This window comes from Sphaerodactylus townsendi, linkage group LG07, assembly GCF_021028975.2.
Source record: "Sphaerodactylus townsendi isolate TG3544 linkage group LG07, MPM_Stown_v2.3, whole genome shotgun sequence".
Taxonomy (NCBI): Eukaryota; Metazoa; Chordata; class Lepidosauria; order Squamata; family Sphaerodactylidae; genus Sphaerodactylus; species Sphaerodactylus townsendi.
In genome coordinates, this window is record NC_059431.1 from 85,727,099 (window position 1) to 85,739,208 (window position 12,110).

General features: G+C 39.1%; 1 protein-coding gene across 7 annotated transcripts in view; it reads left to right on the forward strand.

Annotated features, from left to right (window-relative positions):
* CCDC171 (coiled-coil domain containing 171) overlaps window positions 1-11,096 on the forward strand; it is a 181,493-nt gene extending 170,397 nt beyond the window's left edge. For all 7 annotated transcript variants that reach the window (XM_048502903.1, XM_048502902.1, XM_048502899.1 and 4 more), the window contains one exon: window positions 8,907-11,096. In XM_048502903.1, the coding sequence (XP_048358860.1) occupies window positions 8,907-9,125 (219 nt within the window). In that variant the 3' untranslated portion in view covers window positions 9,126-11,096. The remainder of the gene's footprint in view (window positions 1-8,906) is intronic.
* The last annotated feature ends 1,014 nt before the right edge of the window (window positions 11,097-12,110 follow it).

Consider the following 12,110-nt stretch of genomic DNA (forward strand, 5'->3'; position numbering starts at 1 on the left):
GAGACAGAGACCTGTCACAAAGTTCATGCGGGCTGCAGCGCAGTTAGGGAGCTGAAATGCGCCTCAGTCTCACTTTCTCCCTCATTGCATTCAAGCACCTTTAAGATTTCACACTGTATGTGTCAACCCTTGTTCTCTAAGCTGTTTTCTCCTAACCCTTCTGAATTCAAATGATTGGACAAAAAGATGCTAATGTTTGGCAAAGTGAATGTAAATATAGTCTCTCTCTCTCTCTCTCTCTCTCACTTGCTCACTGTGCCCCTTTCCCCGTCTTTTCTGCCAGAGCATGGATCTCATGAGGCTCCAAGGCTGTGACGAAAATTGTGCTGCTTGGAAACTCAGTAGGCATGCCATTCCTATAAAGGAGTTTCGAGTCTGAAAATTAAAAATGTTGACTGATCAGTACAAGAATAGTTTTCCTGTAAGGACTATTCGAAGACTATTGCAAAATCTCCTTTTTCAGAACCTTCTTTTTATTTCTTTTTACTAATTCGACTGAAGCTAGCATTTGGAAGAGAGAAACTATATGTAAAACTAAATATTCAGAATTGGTGCGCTCATTAAAATTAGGCTGGCTGTTCGAACCAGCTTTAGTTTTATCATAAGTCGGTATGATAGAAATAGAACAGGTACTCCTTGGAGCTCAAACAGGTTTGAAAGAGAGGAAGCTGTACAGACAGTCTCATCTTAACAGCTGATGTTTCATTGCAAATATTAGATATATATTGTATTACACTAGGAGAGGAAGTACATGTCAGGGGACAATTTTAATCTTTGTGGGATACACTGCCTCAGAGTCTCTTTCTTTGTAGGTCTCTTTCTTTGTAGGTTTTTAAACAGAGGCTGGACAGCCATCTGACAGGAGTGCTTTGTGTGTTCCTGCATGCCAGGGGGTTAGACTTGATGGCCCTTGAGGCCTCTTCCAACCGTATGATTCTACACAAGAAAGCATGGCATTTTCCAGATTGGGGGCTTGTCATTCAGCTCCATGTTTCCTTTACAAGAAAGCTGTAGGCTTGTGAAGAAGAAGAGAGAGCCCAGAGTGTTCATGAAGTCCCATCTGTGAGAACCTGACATGTACTTATACACATCGGGATTGCTATAGGTGTTCCTGCTCTAGTAAACTGCAAAAATCTCTGAAGGTCCCAAGTCATCTATGGGGGGGAATTTTATCCCATCCCACTTAATCTCCAATAGGATATTGGTGCCATGAAGGGCTTCTTTACAGGAGACTAAGCCCTGGGGTGATGAAATGGATGGTTCTGAATCAGACTGCAGTTGGTGGATTCCAACTCTGAATGTCCCTTTGCATTTAAAATCTCCATGCATAAAGAGAACTAGCCCAGTCACAACACAGTTCTTCTCTCTCTCTTTCCTTCATGTGGAGAGTTTTTTCTGTTTGTAGTGAATTGTCAACATAGGAGTTTCCAAAATTCAGGGGTCAACTTTTCCTCCCCCCTCCCCCATCTCAATAGCTATTTGGTGTTGTGTAAGCCTCTCTAGTACTAAATTGACTTGAGCTTCATTTCACTGTGAGAGGCTAGTCCTTTAGTCTGTTGTCCTCTCTTAATTTTCAGACTCACAACTCCTTTATAGGAATGGCATGTTTACTGAGTTTTCAAGCAGCTCTGGAAGGGCTGCCTTGTGGTCTATATGCATTCTATTTTCTTGGGTAACTCATTTCCTTTCAGAGTACATTAAGCAAAGATAAATAAAGGAGGGGGAAATAGGTTGCTTTGGCTCTCTAAGTATTAAAACTCTATACAATTTTATCAAGAGTTGCCAGCAACTCCAGAGGGGTCCATAGCTGTTTTCAGGAGCCTTCAGGGGTTTTGTCAGAGGAACAACTTAACTGCTGTAAATTGACCTTATCCCATCCCCTTCCGTGCCTGAGAACTGCCACCCAGAGAAAGGTGAAACCTTTGTTAGTAAGCCGGTTTGCCCTTTTTCTTGTGTCCTCCCAATCTTTTCATTTCCTTTAGTTGTCTCTACTGTCCCGTTATAGTCTTTCTTCCCTGCTGCACACACTCCTGCATGTGGAATGGTGGTTAAGCTAAATTGGGTTAGTTACTTGCTTAGCTCTGGAAATAGGTAAGCATGTGAGACAAGGGACATTTATGCACTTGGGGTCTGTAGAACAGACTAAGGGTACTATAAGTAACATGGGAGATGGTACTTGTTATAGCCCCTGCTATATCATTGGGGATTAATCTGTCCATGGGACAGTGGAGCTTTGTATACTGATGAATCACTGATCGTGGTCATGTATGCACACATGTGTGCAATTTCAACACATGGATCTCTGGGGATATCGTTCACAAACTACATACATTAAACTGATATGGTTCTTCTCATATGTACAGTTTTCATAAGCTTTTATTTTTGAAAACATACTCCATTCAGATGAGGGTCCCTTCTTCATCCACAATATGGTCACATATATTTTGTTCATTAAAATATAAAATCACCCCCTTTTCTTTCAAGCTGCTAATTCCAAAGAGTATATAAAATTCTACCACTAAATGATGGGATAGGAGGAAATGTGGGTAATAATTATTGTTTCCAGAATATTGTAGAATCTCTTGTTTTTGAGAGCCAGTCTCAAGAGAGGTATTAGACAAGCCAAGATGAGTTATAAGAGAAAAATTGAGGATTATTTTAATAATAACAACATGAGGCAGGTGTGGCAGGGGATTCAACAAATCACCAATCATAAACCAACCAATGACATCTCTGTAGATGGGGATTCTTCTTCTCTGGCAGAGCAGCTAAATCACTTTTTTGCCCGCTTTGAAACAGGTTTATCAGAAGGAGATGACACACAGCCACTAGGTGATTGCAGCTCACACCTCACTGTGGAGGAACATGAGGTGAGGCAAGTTTTGAGGGCTGTGAATCCAAGGAAGGCTGCTGGACCGGATGGTATTCCCGGTCGGGTGTTAAAGGAATGCGCTAACCAACTGGCTGGTGTTTTACTGGGATCTTTAATCGATCTCTATCCCAGTCCACCATCCCATCTTGTTTGAAAGCTTCCACCATTGTTCCACTACCAAAGAGATTTCCTGCTGACAATCTTCAGGATTATAGACCAGTGGCACTCACCCCCCATCATCATGAAGTGTTTTGAAAAACTGGTCCATAGGCATATTAGTTCTTGCCTTCCAGATACATTTGATAAACATCAGTTCGCATATCGGACTAATAGATCTACGGAGGACGCCATTGCCATTAGCCTCCACACTGCTTTGACGCATCTGGAACATCAGGGGAATTATGTGCGAATGCTTTTTGCGGACTTTAGTTCCGCATTTAATACAATCTCGCCACAAAGACTGGTGACGAAACTCGTGGATCTTGGACTCTCACATTCAATCTGTTTGTGGATTAGGGACTTCTTGTCTGGGCGTTCCCAGAGGGTTAGACTGGGAAATCGGGTTTCCTCAGTTCTTACTCTAAATATGGGAACGCCACAGGGCTGTGTGTTGAGTCCTTTACTGTTCACCCTTTATACATATGACTGTACTCCTGTCTATCATAGTAACACCATTATCAAATTTGCTGATGACACAACGGTGGTGGGGCTTATCTCTGGAGGGGATGAGTCTGCCTATCCGAATGAAGTGGACCGACTGCTCTCATGGTGCAGGGAAAATAACCTGGTTCTTAACACTAACAAGACAAAGGAGCTCATAGTGGACTATAGAAGGAATAGCTCAGAAATTCAGCCCTTGACTATAAATGGAGATCAAGTGGAGCGGGTGGCTAGTTTTAAATTTCTGGGCGTTATGATTAAAGAGGACTTGACCCATTGGGCGTACAGACTGTCAGCGGTGGTTAAGAAAGCCCAGCAAAGACTGTACTTTCTGAGACTTTTAAGGAAGCAACAACTAGATGGAAAACTTCTGGTGTCCTTTTACCGCTGTGCTATAGAGAGTGTCTTAACCTACTGCATCTGTGTATGGTTCTCCAGTTGCACAGTGGCGAATAGGAAGGCGCTCCAAAGGGTGATCACTACTGCACAAAGGATTATCGGCTGCCCTCTTCCCTCCTTGGAAGAAATCTATAATTCCCGAAGCCTAAATAAAGCCCAAAATATTCTGAGGGACCCGTCTCATCCAGCACACTCTCTTTTCAAACTGTTACCATCTGGCAGACGATACAGGGCTCTCAGAACTAGGACAAAGAGGCTTAGAGACAGCTTCTACTCTAGAGCTGTGGCTATGCTAAACTCCGCTGCTTCATATTGATGTATTTGGGGCTGTGTAGGGATGGGTGGAGGAAGGGGAAGTGAGGATGATGTATGAGTCTGAAATTGTGTGCATCGAGGAATGCTGCTGTAAATTTCGTTGTGCGTGCACAATGACAATAAAATGCTTATGCTTATGCTTATGCTTATGTAAAGCTCAAAAGGCATTGGAGAAAATTAAAAAGTAATGAAAAAACCACATAGAAACTATTGTGTTGTTCAGTATTTTTCTTGGCCTGAATTATGTGGGTTTGGACTAATTTGCATTGTTGTGTCTGACAGCAACAGTTTTTTTGTGTGGGGTCAAGGAAAAGGAGTCCTAAGTAGTTGTAATAGTGAGAAATGCCTAGTGGCTGTTTAATCTCTATGTAACAATTTAATTTTAAATTTAATTTATGAGAGAAAAAGGTTTGATTTTTGGCTGCTGCTTGGCTTGGAAAAGTTTACTATTTCTCATTACATTATGGAGATTTCCAGCAAAAGAACTTTCTGTGACTCTAAAACAGCCTACTCTCCACTGTGACTCCAGCTAGCCTACTCTCCACTGGCTTCAAAATCTATGTTCTGGAGTCACAGAAAGTTCTTCTTTAGTGTGAGCACTCATCCTCCAGAGAGTGAGGATCTGCTTATACTCTAGCAGGGGTGTCAAACTCATGGCCCTCCAGATGTTCATGAACTACAGTTCCCATCAGTCCCTCCCAACATGAGCATTGGCTATACTGGCAAGGGCTGGTGGGAATTGTAGTTCATGAACATCTGGAGGGCCGCGAGTTTGACACCTATGCTCGACAGTTTCATAAACACTGTTACGAAGATCCTGGTAGTTTGGAGATCTCCCAGAATTACAGCCGATCTCCAGACTACAGAGATCAGTTCTCCTGGAGAAAATGGCTGCTTTGAAGGGTGGATTCTATGACTATGTATCCCACTGAGGTTCATCCCCTACCCAAACCTCACCCTCAGATTTCTAAGAATTTCTCACCTGGAGCTGGCATAACTAAAAAAAAATAGTTCCATAATGGCTCCTTAGATCTCACGGTTCCCACTGGCTATAATTTCAGTATTCCATTGGGTCCACTATGCCGAGTGGTTTTGTTATGCTGCACTAATCAGTAGTTTCTTCTGCTTCCAAGATACCCTGGTAATCTATCTTGGAAACCCAGGCAGAGTCCCTGGTTTAAGATCCGTAGAGCTTTATGCTGCTTATGTTGAATTTCCACTCTTAATACTTCTTAATTTGCTCGCACTTTTCCTAGTTCATGAGTGAATTTTATAAAACCCAAGGCATGATATAGCACACGCTCTGATAGAATTTTAGATGTGCTAATGCCATTGCAAATTATGGTCTGGTCTGTACTGTCATTCTTTGAATTTTTTTTTTTTGTAAATTCCAGTTCCAGCAGCTTTGTCTTTTTAAAACACCTTGTTGCTATTAAAATAGGGGTCTAGTTGAGGTCTTCCTTTAGAATGCATTTTTTTCCACATTTTGTTTTGATATTGTTTTAAAGTATATAATGATATTACAACTTAAATTCTGAAAGATATGGCCAAATTATAATGTTCTATAAATATTCTCAAGATATATTGTGAGGCGCACTGTGCTTTAGATTTTGGTTTTATTTTATCGATGTAACACTTTTAAAGGAATAATTTACAATTTACAGCGTAAATAAAATTGTCTGAGTAAAGGAATAATGTGCTGAGGGCTCTTATATCAAACCAGTCACTGCTTCTAAAAGAATCGCATGAACACATGTTTATAGTTCAGACTGTCGTTTATACTTCAGCACATTTAGGTCAACTGTGACAATTCTGTCAATGTGCAACATAGATGTGAAGTGGAAATGTTGAGGAAATAATCCAATGCATCAAAGACACATTTAGTGTGTACTCAGTGAAAAGATTTTTACCCTACCTCACCCACAGCAGGTTTACAATACCCCACGTAAACCAAGAGATGGTAGGCTCACAATTCAGGATGCTCTTTGCAGTTCTCAGGCTATTATTGTTGCTGCTATATTTACATTGTAGAAAGCTAAATAATCTTGAAGACCATCTAAGAAAACAGTTTAAATTATTCTTAGGTATGTTTCTTCAGATTTGCTTTAAATACATATTTAGGTTCAAACTAATAGCAGCAAGAGGTTTCCCCCTACATTAAGCAAAGCTTGGTAGTAATCCAGTTTCTATTCTGGTATTTAGATGTTATTTTACTCTAGTGTCCTGTGAGTTGTGGAGTGGAGTGGGCCTGAAAACTGAAGTAGGCCTGCCCCCCTCTAGTATCGTCTCTACCAAACAACTGAAGTCTTTTTGTGCAACACTCTATTGACTAGCTGCCAATCATTAAGTTTCATACTTTTTTGTGCAACTCTCCAAGGAAACCTGATTTCTCATCTCCTTACTTGGGATTTTGCAGTTGTTTTCTTTGAAAGTAAAAAAAAAAGATAGGTTTTGAGGAAAAGAAAAATGTGTGCAGCATAAATTATTTTTAACCAGAATGACAAGCCCATTTTGGGAGGGGAGGGGGGACTGCTAACAAATATGTAAACCGAGCTGTCCTTTCCAAGTGTTTTGTTTACTGAATTTATTTAGGCAAGAAGCTTCTTTTTTAAATGACCCAATTTATCTTCCTTCTTCAGCACAATTTAAAATACAGTGTGTATTTTTTTTAATGCAAGGTAATATTTCTGGGTTTGAAGTAAGCCGGTGTTTTATTATATCCTATATAAATATGCCAATAATTAAAATGTGCTATGTGTCACATAAAAGATGTGCAAAAATCTGAAAAGAACATTATTATTGATGAATATGATGAAGTTATTATTATTACCAAGGCCATAATACAATGTAGCCAAAAATGTAGTAGTACGTGAAGATATGTTCAGTGGTCTAACTTCTTTTCATAATCTAAACTCTTTGTACCACTGTTTTTTAAATATCTCTTTGGGGTAACCATTTGAACTTGCTACCATATTGGTGGTTCTTGAAGGTCTATCAGAAGCCTTGATGATTGCAGCTGGCTACAAGATAGCTTGTGGTGTGTATCAGGAAATCAAAGAGCCAACATCAAAGAAAATTGCTGAACTAGATGTTTGATGCAGCCATTGATTTTCTCTCTCCCAGTAGCAGTAATGGGAAGGGGAGGTGAATCCTCAAAAAACCTGAAGCAAATAGAAGCAGAATTCCAAATATTCTCCTGCAGCAACTTTTACTCCTCCCCCCACATAATCCCATATTTCATGGTCTTAAAATCCACCAAATGCAAACCAGGAGCTGTGGCATTTGTATCCCAGTGGGTATAATTGCATGTGTTTCTGTAGCAAGTAGCATGTTATGTAACATTTTCTTTGATAGCTGTGGTTGCTGTTATTGGGTATTTTTGTTTAATTGCCCGTTCTAATTTCTTTGCCAGCTTTATCAATAGAACACACCATTATAAGGCATCACTATAACCCAAATGCTGGATTTCTGGATCTTGCTAAAACGGAATTATAACTATGACATGGGTACATTTTCATATGGCTCCATAAATCACTGAGAAAGGAGATGGATCAAATAATAGCAAACATTGCATTACCATATCCAATTCTGGGATGTGTAGTTACCAGCTACTCTTAATAACTTGCAGACTGAGAATGGGGAAAAACTACTTAAAACTGGAGATCAGAGATAAGCATAATTTTTCTAATTATGCAGATAATTAGAGTAGCAGTGGCGTAGTGGTTAAGAGCAGGTGCATTTTAATCTGGAGGAACCAGGTTGGATTCCCCGCTCTGCCACTTGGGCTGTGGAGGCTTATCTAGGGAATTCAGATTAGCCTGTGCACTCCCACACATGCCAGCTGGGTGATCTTGGGCAAGTCACAGCTTTTTGGAGCTCTCTCAGCCCCACCCACCTCACAGGGTGTTTGTTGTGAGGGGGGACAGGCAAGGAGATTGTAAGCCCCTTTGAGTCTCCTGTGGGAGAGAAAGGGGGGATATAAATCTAAACTCTTCTTCTCTTCTTCTAATAATAATCAATGTGAACTTTCAATATGATTTCTACGTTTTCCTTTACAGTATGAGACTTCTTATTCTAAACCATGTAGTCATATGTATTGTCGAAGATTTTCACGGCCGGAATCACTGGGGTGTTGTGTGGTTTCCGGGCTGTATGGCCGTGTTCTAGTAGCATTTTCTCTGGACTTTTCACCTGCATGTGTGGCTGGCATCTTCAGAGGATCTGATGGTAGTAAAGCAAGTGAAGCATCTTGCTTTACTACCATCAGATCCTCTGAAGATGCCAGCCACAGATGCAGGCAAAACGTCAGAAGAAAATGCTACTAGAACACAGCCATACAGGCCTGAGACCACATGCAGTCATACTTGTAGGATTGAGTGTGAAATTAGTATTTCTGGTTCTTATTTTTACAGTTTAAGGGTAGTCAAAATATATCCTTAGATGTATCCAATGGGAAAATGTATTGATAAAAAGCACTAATAGCTGAAATCCAGCAGACAGGTAAACAAGCCATACTGAAGTCCTGTTGAAGTGAATGAGGTTTAAGACTGGTTAATTGTTCGATATTACTTAGAAAAATACTAACATGTCTGAAAAGATAGTTATCTGTTTTGTTTACTTGATCTGTGGCTTATTTTGAGATATATATATTTTTTCCTAGGAACCTCGGAACAGTACAAACATTCCTGCAGCTTCAAGACCAGCATCCCAGTTTGACCAGTGCGGTGTCTCAGACTTCTTGCCATTGAAGGCTGAGTCAGATTATGATGCATCTGTTCCAGTGGTACACAATAGACCTAATTCTCAGGCTTCTTCATCTTACTCCTCTACCCTAAATATTACAGCCAGCACCAAACGAGCAATGCAGAATGGATATTAAGTTTTGTTGTGTGTGTGTTTTTTTTTTTTTCAAGTGTTAAATTAATTAAATCCTATTTTATTAAGATGCCTGTAGACTTTGAATTGTGGCTTAGTCTCTCTGCATTTTTGTGACATTAATTTTGCATTTATTCAGTGCGGGGTGTGTGTGAAAGTGGGGGTGGGTCTGTATATATGTTTCTTTGCTTCATACTTTCAGCATAGTGAAACCATCCATTTTTAAACAATAAATAAGTTTCATTTAACACAGAAGCTCATTTTTATGCAATATATTTTTAAATGTTAAAGAATGACATATTTTGGGTAATTTTCCCTCAGACTTTTTTAAAAAAATCAATAATCCATTTTGGTCTCTATCTATCAAAGTTGTTTCATACTTGTCTGTTTTAAAGCAGGGCTGCAATACTTTAATAGGATTGAGAGAGCTATTTGAAATGTATGCCAATGATTCCTGTCATTTCATGGCAGCCCTGCCATGGTTCACTGAGCCCCCTCTTCTCTCTTGTCAGCTCAACTGAAGACAAGCATTTAGTTGCAAACTTTAAGCAGGTTGTGCAAAACAGAAATGATGTGACTGCTTCTCCACCTGCACAATAATGTCACTTCTGGTCAATGTGAGAAGGTCAGGTTGCTCCTTGTAAAGCTACATGATACCACTTGCCCGTTTGAACAAGTTAAGTGCCAAACCTGGTCCCTACAGGCATTGCAAACTCATCTTTTTAGCAAAGGCTGTGTTTGATAAGAGAAGTAGAAAGAATTGTGCAGGGAGGATTTTTAGATGATGTGTTTATGTAGTTTTATAAGGACAGTTCCCAAACCGGCATTGCAGGTAATATATTTCGCTTGAGCAGCAAGACTTTAAAGTAATGGCTGTTTTGACCTTCAAAGTAGGCTCCTTTTGTGTGTGTGTGTGTGCGCGCGTGTAAGTGTGCGTGTGTGCGTCTGCTGGTAGGACCCAAGAGTGACGCCCATCTTTGATGCTGACAGAATTTAAAGCAAGGCCATTGCCCTGCATTTTCTGCCTTGTAGCACACAAAAGTAAAATTGTATGTCAGGCCGAGATGTCGGAAAGCTGACAAGATGCCCCAGTGACATTTCAGCTGGAAAGAGCAAGTGTCTTGCAACCAAGTGGTCAAATATCAAATAATAGGTCAAGCAGGAAGGAGCTGAGTTCTAACCACAAAGAGGTTTCTGGTAACTTACTTGACAAGCTTTTGGGCGCTTTGTGGCTTGACAAAGTGATGTTCTGTTGGGTATCACTAGACAGACTGTTCTTTATCGCCTTCAGAAGATCAGACATTGACATTGATTAAACTCTTTAACCCTTAAAGGTTAAATCTTAGCCAGTATGCGTCATTGTGAGTAAAGAACAAAAGAAAAATTTGTAATATATACCATTTGTTATGGTATTAATCACCCCAACTCCCCAGTGCCATTAACATTTGATGTGTGATGTAGTTTTTGACAGGGATATTGAATGCAAAATCTATATGTTAGATTGCTTCTCATTATGGATCAGGGATACATTAGAAAAATAGCATTGTGCTTTGTAGAATTTGTAATTTCTTGTACTTTGATAAGAGCAATGTTTGATTCCAAGGGTCCTGACTACTAACATTTATCTTTGTTCTCTTTGCCCTAGAAGATAAAATTTGCATATGTAATACACATGTCACTATAAGTAAAAATCATGCAAATTTCCAAGAAATGTACTTGAAAACCACTCTATGGAACTTCTAAAATTTCAAGTATTTTTTATATTTAGTTTCTAAAGGTGGTTTCACAAGTGCAATAGCAACTGTATACACTTTCAAATGAATAAGTAAAAGAAATTCATCTCTTTTCATGGTGTGGTTTTTTTTGTATTCAAGACAAAATTTTGTGATAAAAAGGTGCTGTTTCTGTCTTACTGATGACTGCTAAAAAGATTAAAACATCACTAATCACATATGTGAAACAGTTCTCTCATCCACTTGTATGGCTGCTTTTGTTTTTATTATCCTGTAGAAATGAAACTATAGTGACAGTGTCGTTAATTATCTACTTCCATACTGTGTCTTGGCAATAAATTTTAAATGATGATTGTGGTCAATTCCTTAGGACCCTATGAATGAGTCACAGTTTATCATTTAAAAGAGCAGGGATGCACTATAGGAATTTGCAAAATTATTACCTTTGGAGAATGAGAATAATATTGAATTGTTTGTGCTACTCCACAAAGAACAAGTAGAAATTTGTAAAGTATGAATAGGGAAACACTTTTTTCACAGGTAGATCAGCTGTAATACTTTTAGAATTGTGAAATATAGCTTTTGCAATTCAATGTAGTCAAAACATCTGCCCTCAGAAAAGGTGAAAAAGAAAACTACGGATCTTGAAAAATCTCTAAGTTATATGTTGTAAACCCTTTTACAACTATGCTATTGAAGAGGTGCTAGGGCAGCAATCCTAGATTATTAGCAGTGTGTTTTCAAAGGGTATAAAAAAGTTTCCCGGGTTAGAGCTCATTCAGTGGGAATTCCTGAAGATGAGAATCTCCCCCCTTTTCATAGAGATTACAACCTCTATGTTCTTCAGACATTTTAAAAATCCCAAATGATGAGAATGTGTAATTTGTCTTGGTAATTTGTCTAACTGCTATGAATGAATGTGCAAATCCTTATGTTTTATGTGATTCAATATTGGTGTGTACCCTTTTTCTTTTCTTTTTCTTTTTACACTTAGCATACAGTCGGCTAACTAGTGAAGGAACTGCAGATACAAAGATTGCTATATTGTTTCCTGTTGTAATGAAACATGAATTTATATTTCAGCATACCGTCTTCACCACACTAAATAGTGAAGGCTTTAGAAACATGTTGTAATTAGAACAATTATTGGTATTCAATGGAAACAATAATTTTTAAATATTTCTATTTTCATGCCTAAAATCAAGCTGTCTGAAGTTGTTTTTCATGCTGTAAATTAATGTCATTTTTATACAGTA